This window comes from Apium graveolens, chromosome 7 (assembly GCF_009905375.1).
Source record: "Apium graveolens cultivar Ventura chromosome 7, ASM990537v1, whole genome shotgun sequence".
NCBI classification, from domain to species: domain Eukaryota; kingdom Viridiplantae; phylum Streptophyta; class Magnoliopsida; order Apiales; family Apiaceae; genus Apium; species Apium graveolens.
This window is the reverse complement of record NC_133653.1, coordinates 258,393,312-258,418,971: the sequence shown is the minus strand read 5'-3', so window position 1 is coordinate 258,418,971 and position 25,660 is coordinate 258,393,312. Positions and strand designations below refer to the sequence as shown.

At 34.9% G+C, this 25,660-nt stretch overlaps 2 protein-coding genes across 3 annotated transcripts; one reads left to right on the top strand and one right to left on the bottom strand.

Moving 5' to 3' along the window:
* Positions 1-3,368: 3,368 nt before the first annotated feature.
* Positions 3,369-18,129, bottom strand: LOC141671695 (DNA polymerase delta catalytic subunit). 2 transcript variants are annotated; one of them, XM_074478008.1, is made up of 30 exons: positions 17,766-18,129; positions 16,965-17,075; positions 16,683-16,789; positions 16,414-16,573; positions 15,844-16,039; positions 15,599-15,734; positions 14,704-14,841; positions 14,412-14,489; positions 14,131-14,222; positions 13,491-13,557; positions 13,315-13,386; positions 12,949-13,035; positions 12,175-12,294; positions 11,989-12,087; positions 10,888-10,995; positions 10,706-10,801; positions 10,566-10,631; positions 8,646-8,702; positions 8,443-8,530; positions 8,234-8,313; positions 7,595-7,708; positions 7,007-7,121; positions 6,711-6,883; positions 6,496-6,567; positions 6,116-6,190; positions 5,941-6,030; positions 5,380-5,540; positions 4,509-4,582; positions 4,316-4,403; positions 3,369-4,026 (listed from the first exon to the last, which is right to left on the bottom strand). In XM_074478008.1, the coding sequence occupies exons 1-30, from the start codon at positions 18,022-18,024 to the stop codon at positions 3,939-3,941; spliced, it is 3,267 nt and encodes a 1,088-aa protein (XP_074334109.1). In that variant the 5' UTR covers positions 18,025-18,129; the 3' UTR covers positions 3,369-3,938. The 2 variants fall into 2 exon arrangements, with proteins under 2 accessions (XP_074334109.1, XP_074334110.1); XM_074478009.1 differs by lacking the exon at positions 3,369-4,026 and adding an exon at positions 4,041-4,197.
* Positions 18,130-20,716: 2,587 nt separating this feature from the next.
* LOC141674740 (uncharacterized) lies at positions 20,717-21,103 on the top strand. Its single transcript, XM_074481442.1, has one exon. It carries the CDS (start codon positions 20,717-20,719, stop codon positions 21,101-21,103), a length of 387 nt encoding a protein of 128 aa, XP_074337543.1.
* Positions 21,104-25,660: the final 4,557 nt, after the last annotated feature.

Below are 25,660 nucleotides of genomic sequence, written 5' to 3'. Positions count from 1 at the left end.
AAGCACCATTAAATATGATACCCTAAAAACTCTTAAATAAATACCATAAAAAATATTATAATTACCTAAATATTATAAAATGATGTCTTGTAAGTTTTGGTCAACCTTGGTCAATGGTAGCTAGGTCAAATGTGGTCAACTGTGAGACCAATTGCCTCGATTTTTGTGCCCGGACAAAAATTCTCTGAATGGTACAAATTTTTTACCATACTTAGAAAATATCATTTAAATGATCTATACCAAATTTCAAGTCATTCTAGAATATGGATGTATTTTATCTAAAATAAAACTGTTATGTCAGTCTTTTCTTCCGAGAAAAAATATTATTGGTCTTGAAATAAAGATGAAGGATCTTTTGACCAAAGTTTTGCCTTAGATAAATACTTAAGATATTTTTCCTAATATATAAAATATATTTGGATGGTAGGAAATATTTTAGAGTATTTTTGAATAATTTTTTTTCCGAGAAATATTGATTTTACGAAATAAGAGAAAATTACTTTACGTATACATGGAGTGGGTTATAAAAAGGATATTAATAAACTTTGGATAAAAACTCATTTGACGGATGTAAAAATATATTTTGGAGCGAATAGTAAAATATTTTTGATATAGCACAAGTCTTCTAAGGAATATATCTAATATATCCCTTTTTCGAGTTTGTTACCTTATTGATGTTACAACTGAGATCTAAGACATATCATGTCTTGATATTTATTTTTTTATCATATTGTCTTAGAGATATATTCCATAACGATATAATTTTGATATTTTAGAATAATGGAATATCTCTTTTATATAATTGAAAATAAATTTGTTAAATTGACCATTTGACTTTGATTTGGATCAGTTAAATTCATGTCTTAATGGAGAGGATCTACGTGTATCTTAAATTTTATATTTAATCGTACAAATAACAAATAAATACTATATCGAAGATATCCTTTCAACGTGTTATAAATTGCAAATTATAATTTTGTAAATTTTATTTGCTCCCCTATTTTATATAAAAATGAATTTTTATTATGTTAACCATACTGAATTTCTTAAGTACGAGGACAATTGGTTTTCAAACAATCTTACTATAATTTTATTTTAAAAAAATAGATGTAACATCGACACTTTCTATGTAATTGAGATTGTTTAATTAAGAAATTAAAATATATTATATAGCTTATAAGTTGTAATACAAATCACACGTATTAAGTATAAATTATGAAATTGTATACACACATACTCAAATCAGAATTCACCTTAAAATGAGGTTTATGACAGAATCTAAGTCTCTCATTTCTAACTCTTTAAAATCTTAGCCATGATATTTTTAAAAGATCTATAATCACTTTAAGAATTTTAATACGCTATATCTACTTCAACTTATTTTAATGATCTTCTCATTTCTCATCATTTCGGCTACTCCCCGGCTACACTCATGGTACCATAATATATTTAAATCCGCTCGTATATATGCATATCATTTTTCTACTTAAGTACATCTTTTTCATCCTTTGATAACTTCATATTTGTCCACCCTTCCTCGCACAGAGTGTATTTCATTCATCTATAATAGCATTTCGTTAAAAGTATCATAATTAAATTTCTCTCAGAGCGTGGTGATAATGACTGAGATTGTGGATATAATAACGATATATGTGATGATATATAAGACGATTTACTTTTAAATTTTGATATCTCCACCAATTTAGATTAAAGTTTTTGAATCTTCAGATTTTTTTATAAAATTTGTGTTAATTTTTATAAATTGTATTAAAAAAATTGTTGGTCATGATTGATGCAATTTAGTGATTCCGTAATAAGGGGTAATACTTAATTTTAAATAGTCATACTTCTAAGATATGTGACATTGATCCTTACACTTTTAACTATATATAATGTCGCTAAATGTGACTATTGGTAATTCATCAAGTGAAATACTTGCTCTCTTTATATACCAAAGCACGACTAGTGTCATGGTATAACAATTAAAATAGATAATATGATGTATGTGTATTTTATATAAAACTTAATATGTAATTCTGGTAAGTTATTTTTGGTTTAACTTGGATTTTAGTTATTACATATTCACATCCTTTATATAATATATACAAATTTAATTATTAAAAAGGAGTTTTAAAATTAACACGTTAAGGAGTTACGTAGAAATGTAGTCAATGATTTAAAGAAATTCATTAATTGTTTTGTTGGTGTAACGGTTGTAGATGTCATTTTAAGTCTATGTAATTGTTTGAAATCTTGGGTTCAATTTCAATCAAAAGCTTTATTATTTTCATTTTAATATAATTAAAGTGGCATATAAGTAATTTACTAAATAGAGTAAAACTCATGTTCACATATAATAGATATTTTTTATCTTGTAAACGCCGAATCGTGTAGCGTTTTGGTCTCCAAAACACAACTTCATACTTCATGTAGCGTTTTCACCTCAAACCACTATTTTATTTAGCGTTTTACACATATTAAAAAAAATTAAACCAAATAAAAAATTGTTAAATATTAAAATAATAAAAAATGTTTCAAATTGTTTCTAAATCCTAAAAGTGGATTGTTGAATCCTAAAATATTAAAAATTGTTTACACCCTTAAATTTTAAAATTGTTTAATATGGAGTTTACATTTTTGGTTTTAAGGAATTTAGGGCCGTTTAGGCTGGCATACCTTAAATCCTAAATCGATGTACGTTTTATTATTTTTTTAATGTTTCCAAAATGTTAAAAATTATTAAAATTAAACGTGACTTCTATTTAATTTTCTAGTATTTTTAAAATTCAAAAGAGAATTATTGAACTATAAATATTTAAAAATTGTTAAATTAGGATACTCTTAAATTTTAAAAATATTAATTTTAAAAAATATTAAAAACGTAATATTAAGTAATGTTTTCGGCCCCCAAAACGACACACCATAAGAAGCTCAAAACTTTAAAAAGCAAAAAACGCAAGAAAGTATTTTAAAAAAAAAACTGCATAGTGTAACATTTTAGACCATAATTTACGGAGTGACATTTTTAACTATTTTTAGCCCAAAGTGGCATTTTGATCCATTTCTCGTTCTTGTATCACCTCTCTAATATGACTTGTATTTTCGAATTTAATAACTGATGTTTTTTGTTGTACAGGCAGATGAATGCAACCATTTGGAGACTAATTGGAGATTGGTTGACAAGATTAAGATTTTGATTTCAAAGGATTATGCCTCATTTCGTGGTGGTAGAGTTGACATCATGGACATCAATGTTTAGCATTGACATAGGTGAGCTGAAAGATTTATACACGACATCGTCGATGTAATTTGCTGCTTCTACATCTGGGATCTCCTGAGACTATCAGAGGGCTTCGACAAGTACAAGCGGACAAGAATTATAATGCAACTGAAGTGAAATAATACCAAAATTAGGTCATACAACAAATCCTAAAAGAAAAAAAATGTACACTACACAATGCGGAATTACAAACCTACCATTAGCGCTTCAACTGAATACATGAATTGAAACATAAACCACTCCTTGGATGATTAACAAAGAGACCGAGTAGTGATGACTATTCAGTGTAACCCTAACTGCTACAAATATACATATCAGATATTTCAACATCACTTTTGGTAAAAAAACTACATACAATTTCTTTGTTTCCAGCTAATGTGCACCATAGTTCTCATCTCCTGTTACATATTCTGGCTTCATTGCATCATCAAGGCATTCAGAGACCCAGTTTCCGTAGAAGTACAAATCTGAAATAACCTTATAATTAAGTTATCGTCAGTAGATCCTGACATCAGACTTGCTGTAATTTATCTATTTCCCTGATTTTAGCAGATATCGATTGTCCCCTGATTTCCAAAATATGTCTATTAAGCATACAGTGGCATGCCATATGCACAGATCTTGTAGACATTGGATTTCAGGACAAGCCATTGATGATTTAAAAATTCCACCTATCTAACTGAATTTTGGCTTCTGCCATGTCTTTCTGTGCTTTCTTTCTCCGGTAAAATATTGGACAATCCCGACTGAAAAGAAAAATTGTTGGTAAAAGATTTACCATAAGCAAGATATTGGACATGCAGAAGCACAGGCGAGCAGAAAACAATTTAAGCAACTATGAGGCACCACCAGGCTGACATCCCCAGAAATACACCATAACGTCCATTATAAGGCTTAGAGAACTAGCCAACTCCTACCTTAATTTTTTATACATTAATTAAAAAGCGCATATACGAACCAGCCACCTCATACCAAAATTTTTTTTGCATAAACAAAAAAACACACTTTATAAATGGGGGGAGGGGGAACACAAACCTAGTGCAGAGCACGTCCTGATGAAGAGAACCTTGACACTCCTGGCACTGGGTCCAAAGCCTACCAAAAAGCTTCTCCAACTCTGACACTACACAATCAAGAAAATTAGTGATTATTTTTCATGTGACCGATAGAAAGTCACTAGTGTTGATTAATAACTTTAAATTGATAAGAAGGAAATAACTATCTATACCAGTTGATACAGTTTTGCAGTAAAGCTCCGCTTCCCTCCCTTTGCAGTGGGCGCAGATAGTACTATCTGAATTACTGGCAAAGAATACAACAGAAATTATTACAATTAATATATATATATATATATATATATATAATAGATGTTTTGATAGCACATGCATTTTTTGCAGGAAAATTAAAAAAAATATCAGCCCGTTTCTTTTTATCATCATGTGCATAATAATCAAATTTAGAAATTTTACAAGGAAAAAAAGGTCCTCGTATATGGTAATAAACTTATACTCCCTCTGTTTTACGAAGAAATTCTTATTCTAGTTGCTTGTATCATGAGTTGGAAATCCCATCAATTTGTTTTTAATTTTAAACTTTGAACTTGAGTTTCTCTGCTACAATTTATATTTGAAAGATCATTCCTCTCTAAATAGAACCAAATTCAAATGCTCTGCCAAGGTGCAAATTTAAGGTGAGAAGCAATATGACCCTCACAACAGAGCCAAACTACAAAAAACTTAAGACTTTCGCAAACAGTTTTGATAAATATAAATTATTTCAACTAATATATGTAATGGAAATCTGGTGACTCTATTTACTTCACCATAATGATCGCCAAGACGGAAGTAAAAAGCTTCCCCAACACGACAAACATGCCAACGACTTGAGAGGCTCATTCTATTTTCAATTAGAATACTTCTGGGATGTACAACAGTGACAAGTATAATCTTTTAGTAAGAAACCGTATATGTAAAGGAAACATTAGATAAAGAAGTGCAATACAATTTATAGCACAATCAATGGCCATAGGCAGTCAAAATAGAAAGACAAAGAAAGAAAAAATATGGACAGGGGAAGTAGCAGGAGAAGCAGAGTCTTACCTAATCAACGCTTTGCAGCCAATGCAACTTAGCTTTTTTTTAGCAAATTTCATTATGCCACCACTTGAAGGAGTGGATATAGAAATTGATCTTGTGTGATCTCCTTGAAGAAGTTCCTTACTTGCATTCTTCAAGATGGGCTCAAATATCCTTAAAAGTGGCTACAAATTGACAGCAATAGTTATTTGGTAGAAACTTATGATAAGTAGGACAATAATTATCAGAGAGAAGGGGGGACTAATACGCCCTTCGTCGCATTTATATTGGCCACATTTCCTTTTTCATCATTCCCAAAAGTATTGGCCACATTTCCTTATTAAAGCAAATTAAATGTTAAATGTGTGAAATTTTTCTAAATGTTGACATTTGGCGTTAAATTTTTCTGAATATGTTGAATTGGCATTAAATTTGGTAACTTTTAAGTGATTGATAAATACATGTTTTTTAATTTATGGCCAATATTAGTGGGACGGAGGGAGTATAAAATCTTGAATAGCACAAACAATAAATTTAGGTCAAAATGGCATTGAAGAAGCAGAGGCAGCATACGCAAAAACTTACCTTGCTAATTTGGTTTTCAAGGTAGTATTGAGGATCTATCGGGATGTTATTTTCTAGGACATAAATGGGATCTTCTGACCGTTCATAAGCCTGTTCATTACCAAATAATCAGATTCAGTTAATAGTTAAACCATGCTATACAGTTCCCAAATAATGAGACCATAAAAAATATTACCTTGGCACCTTTAGCAGCTTTAACAATAACATAAGGTACTCGATCACCAACATTTGGAGCAGTAGCAGCATCTCTCTAATAAGGACGATATAACAACATAAGCTTTCTTGTACAGCCAAGCCTACCAGTAATTAATTATTACACTTATGGCACTTGTTTACTTTATAGCACATTATGTTGACGTTGGTTTAGGAAAACAAAATCAGCACACTTTTTATTTACTTGCATCAAACAAATTGCAAGTCCTTGAGTACATTAAAAAGAGGTGTCGCAACGTCATAATAAACAGAAGCAGAAACTCGTAATGTGACCAACAACGCAACTATTTATTTTACGATAAAAAAATACCATGTAGATCAAGTAAACAAGTTGAGACTAACCTTACGCATACGTTCTGCTAGTTCAACATGTGCTGCCTTCACTTCATAGTTCTCTCCTGTTTTAGTCAAACCCTGTCGAGCCGAGATTCAGTTGAGTTTAGGTAGAAACACGCTTCATTTCAGTATCAATAAAATCATTGCATCATAAAGGATCATTTAACAGCATCTATGAACATTGCTGTTAACTGAATATATGTGTGTGTGTGGGCGCTTACCTTCGTAATTACTAGAAGAGACAAATCCATTCGGTTTTTTAGAAGATCGGAAATGGTATTCTTAACATACTGAACAGCACTAGGAATGTCTCTGTCTATTAGTATTTTGTGAAGGCATTCGGTTACCAAGTTTTTAACCAACAAGCAATTGTCTCTTCGAACCGTTTCAATACCTGAAAATTTTGTAAAAAAATTAATCTAAAAGGGTATTTTAAGAAAAAACAGCTCATTTTACTATTACAGTTTGCATATTATACTTGATCTCAACAATTGAGAAGCGCTTTGCGTTTGCTAACCTTTGGTGTCCATTTTGTCAAACTTGTTTGGGTTAGTCCACAAAAGACCAGCATATCTCTTCTTGCTAATCAGTAGATATGGATAGTAAACTTTCTCAAACTCCAATTTTATGGGCTGCACAAAAATTACCAACAATAAGAAGAGAAATGGGTCTAATAAAAAGGAAAGGAAAAAATATGGCATGGTTTATATATAGAACAGACAGGATGCACAAGAAAGGTGGCATGCACATCAGAGAGATTTTTAAAGTTATACAAAGAAGCTTCTCATCACATTAATTGTTGAGAGGCATATCAAGCAAACCTTGTTTTACCAGTTTTAGTACTTCAGAAACCTTTATCGAGAAGTTAATACTATTAAGAATAATGTAGCAGAGGTCTCAACTTGTTGGCACTATGGAAGCTATAGAGAGGATATTAAATGATATGTTGATACTTCCTAAGCTAGAGGTAGCTCTACTTCAGATTATTATATTAAAAAATTGTGGCTTTGAAAACGGGAGCCAAAGCCAAAGCCTAAAGGGATGTGGTTAAGAACTTCATAAGATATTAATCTGAACAGATACGTAATAGACTAATATGCCTCACTTTTGTGAACGTCCCACTAATGTATTCAGCAGCTTCCCTGCCAAGATTCATTGCTGCTTCCACATTTGTCACACCAAATAAAACCATAACAGAATCTGTGTCTCCATATATAACCTGATATTACAAACAAGTCAGAATACAAAATAAACTACACAATACAAAGATAAACTAGAGAGGATTGTACCTGTACAAGTTAAGGAAAAACAAGTAATCGTATTTCCATTAATTAATGTGATTCCCCACCAGGTACAGCAAATTTAGTGAACTACTGAACTTAAAGGGTTATGGAGAAACATTTTTTTAAGAAATTTAGTCGAACAGATAGAGGCTCCTGTGTTTATCCAATCCCGGTACATGTCTAAATTCTAACGTAAAACCTTCTGTCTTGAGTAAAATGATCAGAAAATATTCTACTTCCCACAAGGTAACTTGGACCAGCTAAATTCCCGAAAGAGTTATAAGTTCAATGTAAAATATGACACTAGACACTCAAATTTATTAAAGATAATCGTAAAGCATCTATTTGTAAAAAAAAATTGATGCTTTTTAGCTAAGCCTTGACAAGTATATTCCTACAATTAATCAAAGCAACTCTGGTGAAAGTGTATGTCGCCGGAAACTTTTTAAAAATGGATATACCTCAACATTGTGCTCATATCCATTAAGTGTAGTGAATTTATCTTCCACGAGTTTCTTTGTATGTTCAATCATCTGTCGACCTTTAGAATTGAAAACAACTCATATGGTTTAGGGCCTTGAGGCAGAACACCAACATTAAGTTTTTCGTGCGGTGTTACTCATATGAATAGTACTAAATGAAATTAGTAAAGGAAACAAACTATTTTTACCATAGCTCGTAACACTGGAAGATATCTCTAAACATGGCAATTGACCAACAGTGGCTCCTGTAAAGCCATAAACAGAATTTGCACTAATCTGAAATACCAAAGTAAGACATAGGGATTAATCAAAGGAATGTAAACAAAGCTACACTCATATGAAATTCTTCAAAAAATGTGGGTCTAAGACAGCTACACTCATACGAAGCTACCTTTAAAGCCAGCTGGCGCCCATCTAAGACAGCCTTCTCGAGCGGATCCTTTGCTTCCTGAATCAAATAAATATGTTAACATGGACAAAAGTTGGACTAAACAAAAAAATATATATTAGTGTGACTATTAACGCCCTTTATTAACCAAAAATAAAAGACAGGTCAACCTCAAACCTCTGAAGTAAATCATGTTTAACTAATAAAATATGAATTGCAGCGAACCTTCTGGTATGCAAGTAAACGGTTTGTTATTGGTTAATTTAAGTTAATTCCCCAGTAATATGAACCTATGATGCAGGACAGATATAGGAATGGCCCAAAGAAACATAGGTCTAACAATTTAATAAACTTTGGAAGCCACATAACTAAAAGATTCTAGATTAAGATTAATATTATCTTTTAGATAACAATTAGAGGAAACTATCTTTTAAAGTTTAATTGTATACAAGACTTAAGGAAGATTTTTTTTTTATCATAGGTAACCTGCAGCCGCTACCCTTCGGATGGGTAATCCCTACGGGCTCACGCAATAGCCTGCAAACCACGTGAACCAAGTTAAACCGCATTTAAGCGACAGGCTCTGGCCCAGAAGGCATAATCATAAATTCTCCTCCCGTGGGATTCGAACCTGTCATAGATTATAATAGAGCTATTTATATTGTTAAGTGTAAACTTTTCTCGCGACTTGCATGGGGTTTCATCCATTTTCACTTCAACTCCAAATTTCCTCACCTTTACCCATCCATCGATGTTACATTCGGGTAGTTGGTAGCCGCTAGACTAGTTCCCGCAAAAAGAGGATACAATTACAAGACATACAAATATACTGTCTAGATTTAGTTTGCATAATTGCATTTAAAGAATACGGAAATGACCAGGTTCGTCATTTTTTCCCTTCGCCAATTAATTTTCAACAATTTGTTTTGGGTCATGACCTCCTTTATTTTCTGCATATTGGTTTAATACTTTCCTTAACTTTCTATATGCAATACTAGGCATGTGGGCACAATACTTAATAAATCTCAAGCACTTGCAATAACCCTCGTATCAATATGACCAGTCAATTCTCAGCAACAGGCAACAACCTGTTAAACATTAGCACACATGGATACTGGCTTCAAAGATTTCAAGTATAAGATCCAACATCATTCCAAATACACACACACACACACATATATATATATTCTCTTTATGCTTCTTCAGTAGATGTCCTGCATCAATCTTCATCTTTTTTATCAGCTTATGTTGCTTCTGATGCAAGGCAACGGATCAAAAAACTCAAAGAAAGTATTTCAGAGCAATATTATAGGCTTTGAAAGTCCTTTTTTTTAATACTTGTCAAAACTTTATTATTCATAAAATATATTAAAGTATAATTAGGAAAGTAGATCATTATACATAGAAATTTGATTATTGTAATTTAGCAGGGTTTCATTCTTGAGAATTATATTGAATTGCTTTTTTATCCATAGCAAGAAATCTTCCCAGAAAACCTAATAATACCAGAAACAGCCCCATCCAACATCAGCTTCATGCCCCTCTTCCAACTCGCGGAGTGGTAGACTAACAAATGATTTGATAAGGCTTAAGCACTCGTGACCAGAGTTTTTATATAATACTGAGGTAAATAGAAGATTCATATGCAACTATGGTAGGCTAGTTCATATGCAACTATGGTAGGATAAGTGCTATTTCCTTAAAAAAATACACAATCCAAGTAATCTACGTTCGAGCAAGTAACTGATAAAGGCATTACCCAACCGTAAGTTAAGGGTAAGCCATGAAAACCACAAGAAGATATATCTTATTCTACACTGGTTGAAAGCTACAATATCTTATGAAACTGCACAAAGAAAAGCAAAATTTGGACAGAGCCCTTGTTGGAGGATTAGGAAACTATCATTTATGTTAAAAAAGTACCTTCAAATCAGCTTTGGCTCTTTTCCGAGCAGCTAACAATTCTTCAAGTATTTCTGGAAGTATTCCCTGCAATTAAGAAATTCATTATTAAAAACATAAATTTCAATATTCAGAGACATTATTTTCTCCTTTTTAGGTACCTTCTGTAAATTTGATTTGACAAATGTATCGCCTGATGGTGTTTTATGTACACTTTCTGGAGGAAGAGCAAGCTTGCGAACATCTTCAGGTGTAACCTTCATAAATTTATCAAAGTTAAGAATAACAATACACAAATTGCTGAGATCCTTGAGAAATTATAACAAATTGCATAAGAGCATACCAAAGTGCAATAACATAAATTATATGCCATCATGATTGATGGATATAAAGATGCAAAATCTAATGTTGCTATTGGCTTCTCATAGAATCCCGCCCTGGCCTCCAGTACCTAAATGTAAAAAAAATGTAAGACATTATCATGTAGAAGCTGCAACTTGAAATTGTAATTTATTTTCATATAAATTTGGAACTAGGAGCACATACTTTGAAAACATTTATTGTGCTTTTGTAAATAACAAATCAACTGGAGCAGGTTAATATGTATCAACTATTAACAGAACTTCACATAAAAACATTCAACATGTATAACTGTGTGAACTTGATTCATTCTCAGTCTCTCCTTAAATCTTACAGTCATATTAGTTAAAATTTGTTATCACAAAGACGACCAGTCGGCTTCATAGCTTTTCGAAGCCCCAATTTGGCGCGGTGGTAACCCCTTGAGGGCCGAATTGGCATCGTGATATCTATGATTATGGTTTACAGTCGCCCAATCCAATCGAGCAACTTGTCAACTAGTCTTCTCAAAGGTACTCGGGCGTCAAGGCTCAACTTGGCGCCATGATAAGCATCGAAAAGACACAATATTCACAGTAAACCAACCACAAAATGCAGTAGCAAGCTGATTATATGACTAACAATTCTGAGAAAGTTCAATCAACCTTCTACAAATGAGATTAAGTCAAATGTCTCAGAACCGTTGTACCAGGACCCAGAAATGTGATAAAATCTATTAGCTGTAGAATATTAAGCATACTTCGTAATTGCAATGATCCTCCCTTACTGAACTCAAAGCTGATATTAGTATTCTCATTGATGTTTGGTAGTTCTTACATTATAGTAGTAATCAATTAAATCTCTTAAAACTGGGACATTACATGTTGACTCATTTTAAATCTAAAAAACATTTCATTGCTCTATAGAAATAATAAATATCATATCGATATCTAGAAATAGATACTTCAACCATAAAGAAAAAATTCATTTTAGATGTAGGATGCCTATCCAAAAGATTTCCCAACATGCACAATAAGCACAGTAAAGATCCATATGTTTATCGTCCAAAAATTAATTCCGGGGCCTATTAACATGATTTACTTACAGTTGCACCCTCATATGTTCCTTGTTCGGATCCTGCTTGTTTGGCGTTTGGGATAACAAGATTCTTTTGTTTTGCTTTCCTAAGAAGTTGAGAAAGAACCTGTGGATACAGTTAATATTCAAAGTTTAAACACATATAACACTCAGCCACAGCCACTGATATAATTTTGTATTTTATCAGAATAACCTTGATACTCTGCCCTCTGGAGAGAAGAAACGACATAGGGACACCTGTTACTCTAGCCATTTCCACATAATTGTAAATGTACATCAACTTGTCCAAAAGCCGCTGAGGCAGATAAGCATCCTGCAATACAAGCCACCATGACTTAGCAATATAAATTGCATATTCAAATGTTCAACTCGCATTAAGACCAAGAGTGTACATGTGTCACTTCGTTTAGCTATCTGTATATAAACAGAAGAACAAACTGAAGACATTTTATAATTTAACCCTTGTAGATGGTTCTGAGCATTATGGCTTGTGCCGTACTGACTACCCAAACATGCATAGATAAAGAATAATGTCATGACAATTCCCAACTGACAATCAGTACAAACTCAATGAACTCCTCAACTAAATATTCATCAATTCAAGGTAACCAACATTTCCCAATGTAAAAGGGAGAGATCGTAATAAATATTTCTCAACATGCCCAGCAGTATAAGCTTTTTGACTCGCCGTTAATAAATGTTTCTTAACATGCTCGACGGTATAAGGATTTTGACTTGCAGTTGTGTATGCCGTTCAATCCGTTTGATGTATTCAACACAGAGGGGCTTTGGAATAGACTTAATTCTGTTTAAAAGTACCCCTTATGTCATTAGTGACAACTATGATATTATTATATACTAAAAACATCAAGAGGTAATTCAGTAAATGAACGGGTGAACAAATACAAAGTTAAATTGTTGAAAAAACAAGTAAACTTCAAATATAAACTTTAAATCAGTATAGGACCTTTAAACAATATACAGCCAACCGCCTCCTAGTTTCTGGGTTTCCATTCTGAAGGTCTGATATGATTGAATGATGAACATCCTCTTTCTGCACTCCAAAGACATTGTCAAAAATAACTGTATTGCCGAAGCAAACTTAATATTCAAGTCATGCAATTGGATTTGATAATAACAGATCGCATAATTTCGAATAAGATAGTTTCTTTATGTATATATATGATAAAACTGAATTATTAAGAAAAACAAGATACATTTGTTAATCTAAATTATATGTTCACATTTTGCAATGGGCAGTGAAATATGATTACAATACATCAGTTAAGAATATAAATCTCCTAATTTTGTAAACAGAAAGGTATAGAGTTACCTGCTCTCCAAGGAAATGAGCAGAAACAGAGTTCAACGAGTATGAGCTTAACTTATAATCCCTTTGCATAGCCTGTTCATATGAAGAAATTGCAACTGGATAAGTAAACATCTAATAAATTAAAAATAAATAAAATAAAATGTTATTTGTGGTAAACAAGCCAGATAGAGGATAACCTGGAATAAATCAAATTGCACTCTTCCTTCAACAGTAACTTCTTTACTTTCTCTTGTCCCATACTGTCTGCAACAAAAGAACAATCTGTCAGATCTCTTTGTTTGGTAATTAGGATTAGCATAAATAGATCTCTTTTCGTTTCATAATTAGGATTAGTGTTAAAAGATCCTAAAGTGGTTCCTTATAAGTGTATCCTCATGTCAAGATCGGAGAATACACAGATCATAACCAGAAACTACTAATCCTATAAGATAGCACAGTAGCACTAGCACCTACTTCTTGATAAAGTCATAAAACTAATACCAGCGAAAATAAAACCTCATGTAACCAACGGGGACTTAAACATTTGCGAGTACAACAGAGAGTAGAAGAACCGAGATCACTATGTCTGGAACCCCTCAAATCCACAGCTTTGATTATTTTGAAGCACACACACACACATATATATGTGTGAGTATACACACACGAAGGATATTATGGTATTCATCCTCCTACTCAGAGTCACCAGTAACTCAATTTTAAACTATACTTTGATTTGGAAATTTAATTACTCAATCATGTGAACTTATCTTCAAACAAGTCTAGCAGAAGATGCGATATATATCAGAACTAAAAAAATGTGTGTGTTTAGAGAGTAACCTGGAAGAAAAGGTCGCGTCTTTAACACGGACCCTGCTATTTCTGACACGACCCAGTATTGGAAATTCTGCTATTCCCAAGGCTTCAGCTCTCTGCAGCAGAAAAAAAATGGATTCTATTTAAAGCAACAAAGAAAAAACTTTACAATGTGATTTTTATTTAATTTTGGATAAGACGGGCCTCCTATTCCTGATGAAACATCGATATCAGCACTTCAATAATCTCATTGAGTAATTTCTAATTTATTATATATCAGAAACCACAAAATAGTTTTCACAAACCTGAATGAGATAAGGTAAATCAAATTTGCAGATGTTATATCCAATAATAATATCTGGATCCACTTCACGTATGAGATCCTGCGGCAATAATATCTTGTAAGTGAAACTGCTAAACTTTAGGAAAACAAATCTTGTAAGTGAAACTGCTATATAAATTTTGCAGACACGAAAACATCATATATTATCAAGTGGAAAAGGTCTTGTCAATGCAATTTATGGTGGGATTATGAATATAATATGCATAAGATACGGATCAAACAAGTAGCAAGACCAAAATAAGGGAAATAATCACCCTCCACGCGAGCAACACTTCTTTCTCTGTTTCAAACGACATTACATCAACACCAACTATTGGCGAGCATGATTTCAGAGTCATTACGTTCCTAATGAAAGGTTGAGCTTCTCCCTGCAAAGTAACTAAATTGGCCACCTGCAACAAAAGAAAAACTTATGTGAGCAATTGAAAGAAGAAAACTAAAGAACCCCAATAAACACTTTTGGCCACTAAAAATATTCTTCTGACACTGATCATTTATATATATAAATTTGTACATGGTTTCTAATAACATGTAATAATAACTTTGGCTACTTAAATAAGATGTGTCCCATCTCAGCAATAAAGATTTAAAGTTTATGCAGACTACCTTAGTGTGAATTTTTTTAGTCCACTTTAAGTTGTGGAGTAGCCATTTTACTAGAATGTTAGTTGAATATAGTGTTAATTATCAGAAAAATAAAAAAATGGAAATTTTACAATAAGTCACATAAAATTATGTTCTTACATAACTTTAACATTTTAATGGTTACTTGGCAAAAAACAAAAATACACCATTTTATGGTTAAAACCAAACATGTCACATCTAGCTGATCAAACTTAAGGTCAATGTTTGGAACTGTCCTTTCCTAATACACATGCCATGAAGACCTTTGATCTCTGAACAATTAATCTAAAAGGGACAATCAAGAAAAAATCAACAATAAATAGCTCCACATAAACCAACCCTAGGAGAATGGAGCATGATAACTTTCTCTTTTACTACTAAGACCAATTAGATTAAAAAAAGGGGACGAGAGCATAAAAACTTAAGCTTCTAAAGCTGAAATTTTGCACAGCATTACCATTCCATTTATAAAGTAGGTGACATTCTACACAAAAGCAGTAATAATGGTAAAGAGACAAAGAATACCTGAATAACAGGATCATGGGTAGGCTCAGGGAACAGACCTTTACGACCAGCACACTCAATGTCAAAACTCAATATACGAAATGGAGCCATCTTAGAGAATTCTCCTTCTGGAACATGGCTTACCAAATTTGAAAAACTTAAAGTGTGTCAAGGAAATATCATTCTACCAGAAAACATCCCCATAATGCAAAATATAGTATGTCATGTACAAATAAATGATAATGTGTTTATATGCATTAGGATACAGGCAATCGAACTCTAGCTGACAATAAGATAAATTTTTTGCTGTCTTCTTATATTTTCCGGTCAGAACTTCAATCCAATTACCGCCAACAATGTTGCAGTCGATCATGAAGCGGAGAGCAAAAAGAATGTTACTCTCATAGGTCACGAAGCTTTTCATGCCAAAACCATCAATTTGTATTCCCCTATCAAGGATGCCTGGCACATTTTGATTAGACAGGATTAAAACGAGACAGTAAAAATGTACACAAAGGCAAAAGCAATTTTTGTGCGTACTCGAAATCCAGATTCACCACTACAGATAATGTGTATCCAAATAGCTTAATTTGAGTCAGACATACTAGAACGGGAAATTTTTCCATAAATAAGTGCATTCCATGTTAATTATAAATTTTCCAAGTATATTATCATTGAAAACAACCATAGAAGCGACACGCCCAGCAAGTGTAATATCTGTATCATCTAACATAAAACATGTAACAGCATAATTCAAGTACAATCTCAATTCACAATATCTAACATAACAAATTAATGACACAAAGAATCTTATAATCTTAAACAATGAAATTTACCACGACAGCTGGCAACCATTGTTGGAAGCGCAACAACAATTTTGAGAAACGGCTGTAAACTCTGTTGTTGATAATACATGATGCTCTTCTTTTGAACCATTTCTATACGCCGAACAAGTTTGGGAACATTACTGTTTCTGTTAGCTTCTCTCATTCTTCCCTAAAAATCACCACGTGAGGCAAGTAAAATATAGTCAATAAACGCACAAAAGCCTACATTAGAGTACTATTTTAAATTGCAAAAAATATAAAATCACGAAAAAAAATACCTCCAGGATCTTATGAAAATTGGAGATGTCATCCGGCCCCATCCCCGGAGGACAGCTGATATAGAAATAGGGTTCAAATCCATGCACATTGCAACAAACACTATGACCTAATAAACATTAAAAGCAATCAGAAACAAAAATATTACAGGGATAGACGTATTAACGCCTCATAAAACACTGAACAAAAACACTTACACAAACTTATAACTTAGGGACTATAACGCCGGAATTTGTCAGCTCAAACATCAGATAAAATTAGAAAGATGCAAATAATAATGATACCTTCCCTCGTGACGCCAAAGATTCGGATAATAGCAGCTTGGCCAGAAGAATTAGGCAGTAACTCCTTATGACTCTCTCCAATCACATAATCAATTTCCAGCTGCTGAAATACTACAATGATCCAATACAACCAAAAAAACACAAAATGCCTTAAAAACTACAACAAAACAACCCTGGAATTTTTTTAAACACTGAAATTAACAATTTCTAAACACATCAACCACTCAAAGAATACAATACAACACAAAATCGACAAAAAATTAAAACAATATGACAGATCGATTAAAAAAATAAAAAATTACAAAAATAAGAGTAATTAAACAAATGATAGATTGCTACAACATCCCATACAACCATAAAGCACACAATATCCAAAAAAGTCATAAACAAAAAAAACAGCTAATCTCTATAAATTTCAAAACTACAGAATTAACAATAGTTGAACAAACAGTTATAAACTACAAAATCAATAACTTGAAAGCCTTATATTTTCACAAGCAATGATATTAACTTCAAATATAAATTAAACATATTAATACACTTATGAATTACAAAATGCCTCAAAAAAAATCACAATACACCGCAAAAAACCTAAATTTATCGAACCACAGAAATTAACCATGTTTGAACAAATCCATACAGCTAAAAACCACAAAATGCTATGATAATACACACCAAAAAAAACTAAAATTTACAGAGCACTGCAATTAACCGTAATCGAACAAATCATATAGTTAAAGTCAACAAAACACCTAAATAACCGAGCCAAAACCCTAGAAAACACACAAATCGAACACTCACGGATATTTGTAGACTGCGACAAATACGCCGGCGACAACGCCGGTCGCTTCCACTTAGCGAGACGCGAAGCAATTGCTTCTCTCTCATCCATATCGCGCATTAACATCTCTTCTTCTTCGTAAAGTAGGGTTTCGTCGAGAAAAACGTCCTCGTCGAGCATCTCATCTTCGTCGATCTCCGTCGTGGCGTGTTGTTTCGCCGGCGGCGTTTTCGCCGGCGCCGCCGCAGCGGCGCGCTTCTTCGATTTGCCGTTATTCATCGCTAATTGTGAGAGTGTGTGTGTGAAAATGGGGGGAATGGGGATTGTAATATTCCCGCCTGTTTTCAGAGGGGTTTTATATATCGTGTTATGAAATAGGATACAATACTCTATTAGTGTTGATTACTCTCTTTCATTCACAAAAACACCAATCGCACAAATCTTTTTCTATGTTAATAATATTTTTTTAAAAATATATTTTGAATTAAATTTTTAATTTTGTTCATTTAAAATTTAAATGATAGAATTTCATAATAATCAAACTAATACATGGATATGTTCATATTTTTTTGGAACAGTTATACCTTTCTTTAAAAAAATGGGATATATATCAAATTAACGACACGTCATACATAATATTCCGCGACACTAAATGTGGAGGAGAAAAAAAAATCTCAAAAGCAATTTGTCTCAAAGGATACCCTAGCTAGCGGATGAGCTACTATGTTACCTTAACCAAATCAAACTAAACATACCAGTATATCCAGAGAGTAAGATTTACGCACCTTCCCCTCATTCTGAAGAATTAACGGGCTATTTCCCGAAAGACCCCAGCTTGTGTGTGCCTGTTAAAAAATACGTAAGACCCTAATATCGCGCCTCCATCTTATTATTGCACGACATTCATCGAGTATATTTCCAACCTCAAGCAAATTTGGTGTTTCTTTGTGGATAGTATGAACTGTGAGCAAAGAATCACACTCAACTTCCACATTCGAAATCTCTAACTCCACTATCCAGTGTTATGCCCAAAAATTGGTATAAACAATATTTCAGATTGAGATTGATAAAATAGTCAAAATTTAGAAAGAAATGCCTAAAATTAAGGAATAAATAAAGTTATCTTCCTTACGGAAGGAAAATAGGTGCGCCTTTGGTGTAGGCAAGACGCACCCTATATTTTTGATGGTTGATAAAGAGGATTGCAGTCAATAAACCCCATCTACAAGGGGGGCGCCCTCTTCATGGAGAGGTGGCGCACCCAGTGATTTGGTGGAAAAGAAGAAAATTCATGGAGAGGTGGCGCGCCCTAGGTCAGAGGAATACCTTGGAAAGGACTTCAACATGATTGCTTGGACAGGTTCTTTGGGAGATTCCGGGAAAATGAAGATTATTATTACTAACCTATTTGATGCAAGTACTCTATTGAAGAACTTCTTTTTGTAGCACATCTACAGGAAGGCGGTGTCCGTGGTCAGAGACCTCCGGGGGTATGCCTGGACTGAAGGCCTCCTCCTGTAGTAAATGAGTGTCCTCATTGGGGATGTGGGGTAAAATCTGGTGTGAGCTTTGGTAGCTCTGTCTCTGCAGTCAACGGGTGTCCTCGTTGGAAAATTTCGGAGTATCCTGCACTTTGCACCCAAAAACTTGGGATCACTTGTCCTGTAATCTGGTAGGGGCTCTTTATCGGGGGACAAGGATGCGTCCAACATTTGGGGTGAACCACGACTATACCTGTGTCCACGGACTAGAGAAAAAACTGGTAGCGGAGGGTTATCCTTGGCTAGGGAGATGCATTATCCGTGAAGTCTCGAAGCCGCGGGAGCCTTGGACCTTTGTGGTTGGGCCTCATCGGCGGACATTCCTAAAGCTAGTAGAAGACGATTTCCAGTGGGTTTCCCATTGGGTCTCGGGACAAGAAATCTAAGCTCCTTAGGTTTCTTGTTCCCCAAGAACTACGTTAGTTTGATTCCCTATAAATAGAGATATGTAGGCAAATTGTAAGGGGTCAGAAGCGAGAACGCAAATTATTTATTTCTACTACCGGCTTAATATTGAACCTACAGGGTCACACCATAAAAGAGAATGATTTAATGGTGGAGGAATTAATTAATAATGACTGGTAATTATTTATTTGTGAAATAAATAATTAATTAGCAAATTTAATAATTGATTAAATGAGATTTAATTAATTATAAATTAATTAAGAAAAGTTCTTAATATTATTAATTAAGAATTTAATTTTGGAAATTAAATCAAGTGAGAGAATTATTTTTCTAAAGTGTTTAGAAAAGGGATTAATGATTAAAAGGTGTTTTAATTATTAGTTAATTGGTTAATAAGAATAGTCAATTAAAGGGTTAATAATAATAATATTTTATGGAAAATTTTCAGCTGAAAATTTTGCCTATAAATAAACTATTATAAACCCTATTTGGCTCAACCCAAAAAATAAAAACCCTAATTCTCTCAACCTTTTCCTCCCTCCATTATTTTGATCTCTTGGTGGATACCGGTGGAGTGCTTCACACTTGAGGAGCAGCTGTTAGGGATCTCCGTTCATCGTTCTTGGATCACTATTAAAGGTTAGTAATCGATCCCTCGATTTATTCACGATTTATATGCGATTATATGGATTTTATATCAAGAAAAATGTTTTATCATGCTTCTGTGATGTATAAAATCCTACAAACTCATCTCAGACAATGGGAAGCAGTTTGACAGTAAAGAGCTAAGGAAGCTTTGTGAGGACTTGAACATCAAGAAAGATTTTGCCGCAGTCTATCACCCGCAAAGCAATGGTTAGACAGAAGCCATAAACAAAATCATAAAGCATACTTTGAAAGCTAAGTTGGAAGAAAAGAAGGGAGATTTGCCAGAGGAGATACCCATGGTCCTTTGGTCTTACAACACAACTCCCAGATCGACCACATGAGAAACCCCATTTTTACTGACTTACGGGTATGAGGCTATGGTTCCCGTGGAGGTAGGAGTCGGATCCAAACGAAGAGACTTGTTTATTGAAGAAGATGCAGAGGTCAACCAGAGGCTCCATTTGGACTTGCTAGACGAAGCCCAAACAAACTCTGAATTAAAGCTTGCTGCATACCAGCAGAGAATCGCGAGGTATTTTAATAAGAGGGTAAAATCCGTGCCATTCAAGGTAGGGGATCTCGTGTTACGAAAGGTCATGCCAAACACCAAAATAGCTCAGCATGAAGTGCTTGGAGCTATTTGGGAGGGACCATACAAGGTCAAGGCTATACTTTGGAAGGGAACCTACCGCTTGGAAGATTTGGATGGTAAACTTATTCCCCGAGCTTGGAATGCAGAGCATTTACGAAAGTATTATCAGTAGGGTGTGGCTTTGTCCCCCTCATTTCTATGATTAATTCATATGTAATAGATTAGTAGCAAATAAATTCCTCATAGCCTAGGGGCGGTATACATGACTACGAACTTTGGAAATAGCAGAATGATAAAATTTCCAAATAATTTCCCCATAGAGCATAGTAGTCATGGGACTGTTGTAATTTGTACACTAGAGCACATTATCAATAAAAGAAAGAAGTTGCTTCAAATTGCTTTATTTGCTTGGCATATAAAACTTTCAGACAAAGTTCCTTCATAATAAAGAACTCCTATGAGTGATACACCAACAAAATATATCCATGCTGTGATATGACAGCAGAATTCCAACATTATACTAAGGAATATGCCCTAGTAAATCATAAGTTATAAAAACACTTATCTAAGAAAATCTGAGACGCGCCCTATGTTAAGGCACACCCAAATTATTAATGATCAGGATACCATGACACGCCTCCATAAAAGGACGCGCCTAGAAGCATGACACTTAGCAAATTGATGGCACAAAAATAAAACAGTGTGGCTGATCAAATAAATTAAGGAAAAGTCTTTCATATCAAGGCGCGCCATTGGTTTGGTACTTAAATAAAATTATTGCAAAAGAATCATTAATAAGAAAGGTGTACTTGGCACTTACACGTTAAAAAAGAATCAGGGTGCGCCCTGATTTCAAAATGCTCCGATAAAGAATTTTATAGATCTCAATGACATAGGAGCAACTTTAAAATCTTTCAAAGAGACAAGTACCCATGAATATACTAAATAATGTCCTCTAAATGCTAAAGGGCGCGCCCTACAGTAAGGCACGCCATAACGGTTTGACTTTAAAGAAGATTTATGTTCTGAAAATATAAACATGATATAAGGGCGCGCCATTATGGAAGGACGCACCTCGTGTTTCTATATGATAGAAGTGTATAATGGTTTGAGAGAGAATCAAAATAGAGAACTATATAAAATTAAGGCACGCCCACCTTAGCAGATTTTATATGCATGCTGAAAGGGATAAAAATAAAACCATACGATATGTCATAATGCAAAAGTTAAAGAGTAGCAAAACATAGTCATACAACTTTGCACAATATCAAAAGAGGGTTGGCTCCTCAAAGTATTAAGAGACTCAGTTCAGATAAGAGAAGATAACAAATTAGGGCGCGCCCTCATTTTCATCAGTAGGTGGGTTGGATTGGAGAGGAGTCGAGTGATCGACCTCAGGCGTGTCCTTTTCTGGCTCCTCAGTAGGCGCGCCCTCAAGTTCCTCCAACCCGAGTTCTACCCTTTTGGACTAGATCTCATGGGCGAACTCTTTCTTGAATTCTGCCATCTCTGCAACGGTTTCTTCGCCAAACTTTTCGAAGCTATACTTAGGATCGTTCGCCATGAACCATATCCGGTAGAAGTGAAAACCATTGGTGAAAGCTTCGTCTGTGATTGTCCTCCTCTCCTCCAGCCAACCATTCTTTTCCCGATCCTCAGGGTACTCTATCCTCGCCATTGCTTCAGCCAGTTCTACATTAAGAGATTCTACCTTTTTTTTGACAATCTCAAGCAAAGAAGATGAATTGGCGACCTCACCCTTGAGGAAAGCTATCTCAGAATCATTGGCTTTTATGTCTTTGGAATGAAGGAAATCTTTGTCCTTGAGAGTATTCTGCAAGATGTTATTGTCTCCCTGAAGCCTCTCTTGGCGCGCCTTTTCCTCCATAAGCTTGTCCACCATTTGGCTAGAATGAATGAACAATTGGCAAGAAGCCTTAATAGAAACTCTAGTGGCATCCTCTAAACTCATAGCTTTCCATTGCTCCACTTTCTCATCAGTCACATGGAGGGAGCCTAGTGGGCCAAGACAGTTTAGGGAGGCTGAAGAACCTGAAGGCGCGCCTTCCGTCCGTGGCCTTTTGGGCGCGCTCTGTCTCTCAGTCAAGTTGATCACTGACTTTTTCGGAATGGGAGCAGACTGGAAGACGGGAGCAGGAGCAGGAATGGAAGACTGGCGCTTAGGAGCATCCTTATTTGATTTAGGTCTAGGCTTGTCGCTTGGACGCACCCCGAATGACTTGAGAATTCTTGGGGGAGCCATGCCTGTACAAAACAAATAAACCAACATTAGATAGCAAAATAAATGCGCCAAATAAATAAGGTGCGCCTAGACAAGTCTTGAAGTAAAAGTCTAAGATGAACATGAAGGATACAGAGGAACAAGAAGGAAAGACAAAAATAAGAATAAAGTGCATAACATAGATGAACGATCTATAATTAAGGAAAGTAAAATAACAAGCAAAGATTGAAATTGACAAAAATTTACGCCTGAAAATAAAATTCTTCTACAACAAAGGCGCGCCAACAATGGAAGGCGCGCCAACAATGGAAGGCGCGCCATTAAAACCTAAAATGACCAAACCTGAAGGAACCTCGTCCTGAAGAGAGCTATATTTTACTTCTTCTTCTTCTTCCTCTTCAGCCTCTTCATCACTATATGAATCCATAGCACGCGAGACAGGGACGCCTTTTCTAAATCTCACATATTTACGTCTCACTCCCACTTGGTCGGAAAGGATTCCAACCCGCATGAGGTTGGTCCTGGTAACCAACACTTTTAAATTCCATTTCTCAACAGCTACTATGAGCAAAGTTTCGGCTCGCCTTTTAGGCGCGCCTTCTAGAGCTTTCACCACTGGTCTGTCTAAAGGAGAAAGATGGCTATAAGAATCAAGTAAAAAATAAAAATGGGGAAATAAAAGAGTAGGCGCGCCCTTACTTGGGTATGTATTGAACTGAATTCTTATCCTTAGAACATCGTACAAATAAAAAAAGTTCTCTTTCCAACCCTTCTTGTGGCTAAGTTTCCTGGAAGAAAACCCTTTTTTATTGTGTTGTTCATCATCCACCAAGTAATAATACCCATGGTCAGATTTTCTTAGGCTAAAAAAATGACTCACCTCGGCCATTGTGGGCTGGGGGGTCCTAAATATGTGTAGAGAATGAACAAGATGAGGACAAATTTATAGTTGTTAGGAGAAAGTTGGAGCGGAGCTACGTCATAAAGCTCGATCACCTCCCTGAGAAAGGGGTGTAGAGGCACGCCCACTCCAAGTGAGACCAGCTTAGGGCTTGTCACCATCCTGAGAATCCTAAAATTCTTTCCATAATTAAAAATATGGGGCCGCATTATGCTGAGAGGGCGCGCCCATATACCTTCCAAGTCATAATATTCCATGAGCCACCCCAACTGTTCATCTGAGCAGGCTGAAGGGAGTCCAACACATAATAGCTTGCCATACTCTTTCCTGAAGCGTTTCTTCACAGCTTCGGTGCATGGCTCGAATTCATTCCAGTCAAAGTCCAGCTCACTGTCAGAAACTTCCTAGTGCTGCAAAGGGATGGGAGAAGGGTCAGGAGAAGTGGAGAACTAGAGGGTGTTCTCGTCTAAAAAGTCGCTCTCATCACGAAGAGGCGAGGTATTTTCTTCAGACGCGCCATCTGAGTGTTGGGAAAAGGACGCGCCCTGAGATTGCTGAGGAGAGGGACTTGGAGAGATGGCCTTATAGGAAACTTTAGAAGGCCCTGCCCCGACATTCACACCAATTTCAACGCCGCTATACCTATCAGCATTCAAGCTTTCAAGCCAATCATCGTCGTCCAACTCTGTGTTAACAGGGGCTGGGGATCTCTCTTTTTGAATCAGCTTCTGTTTGCCCCTTCTTTGACTCAAAGTGACGCGGTTCTGGGAGTCATCTGATGATTCTGCCATGATATCGCCGATTTTAAATTCTTTAATAAGGCACGCCTCTTGCTCTAGGAAATGAGGGGTTCTGTGTGCGTCCGAAAAATTTAGTAAGAAAGAAATGGGCGGAGGAGAGTAGATTCCTAGCCTATAGCAGAAATCCTTGAAAGGATGAAAAGGTGAGGATGCGCCCTCGTCTTCCAGCTGTTAAGAAAATCAAAAAACATTAAGGGTGCGCCCTAAATGAAAGAATGAAAGAAGAAAATATGAAGGAAATAAATAGAGTAATAGATGCCTTGAGATAATGGTATTTCCTGTATTAGGAGTGACCTATGTCAACTTCCTTTTAGGGCGCCTCCTATGCTAGAAAGGCGCGTCCTATCAGTTGCAAAGCCTAAAAGGTTTGCTTAAATATTAAGATGTTTAGGGCACGTCCTAAACAAGTCTCGCGAGATATATGCTCTTAAATTTAATTAAAAATAAGGAATAAACGATTGGAATTCTCAGAAACACCATTTTGGAAGTAAGTTCTGCGATTTTGGATCTAAAACTATAGAGATTTGGAATTACGAATATACATACACTGATATATACACTATTCCTTGTACATCAAAAACAGGTAAATAAGTAAAAACACAAACTAACATGCAGTATGATATACATAATGAAATTCAAAAATACGAGAAGTTTTACATACCTCTTTAGTTTGGGAAGAGATTGATTTGAAAAAGCTGGGGAAATGGTGACCGAGAGAGAGGATTCCGAGCAAAATAATACCGCCGGAGTTGAAGTTTTTGGAGAAGAAAGAGAAAGTGAAAAAAG

Bases quoted from the DNA above. Each gene is read 5' to 3' on its own strand.
- LOC141671695 (XM_074478008.1), bottom strand. From the start codon at position 18,024: ATGAATAACGGCAAATCGAAGAAGCGCGCCGCTGCGGCGGCGCCGGCG. The intron at 12,088-12,174 runs GTTATTCTGATA...CTGTATCCACAG, and splicing joins CCAGAGGGCAGAGTATCAAG to GTTCTTTCTCAACTTCTTAG. The intron at 10,802-10,887 runs GTATGCTCTTAT...AAATTTATGAAG, and splicing joins ATTTATGTTATTGCACTTTG to GTTACACCTGAAGATGTTCG.
- LOC141674740 (XM_074481442.1), top strand. From the start codon at position 20,717: ATGGTTCCCGTGGAGGTAGGAGTCGGATCCAAACGAAGAGACTTGTTT.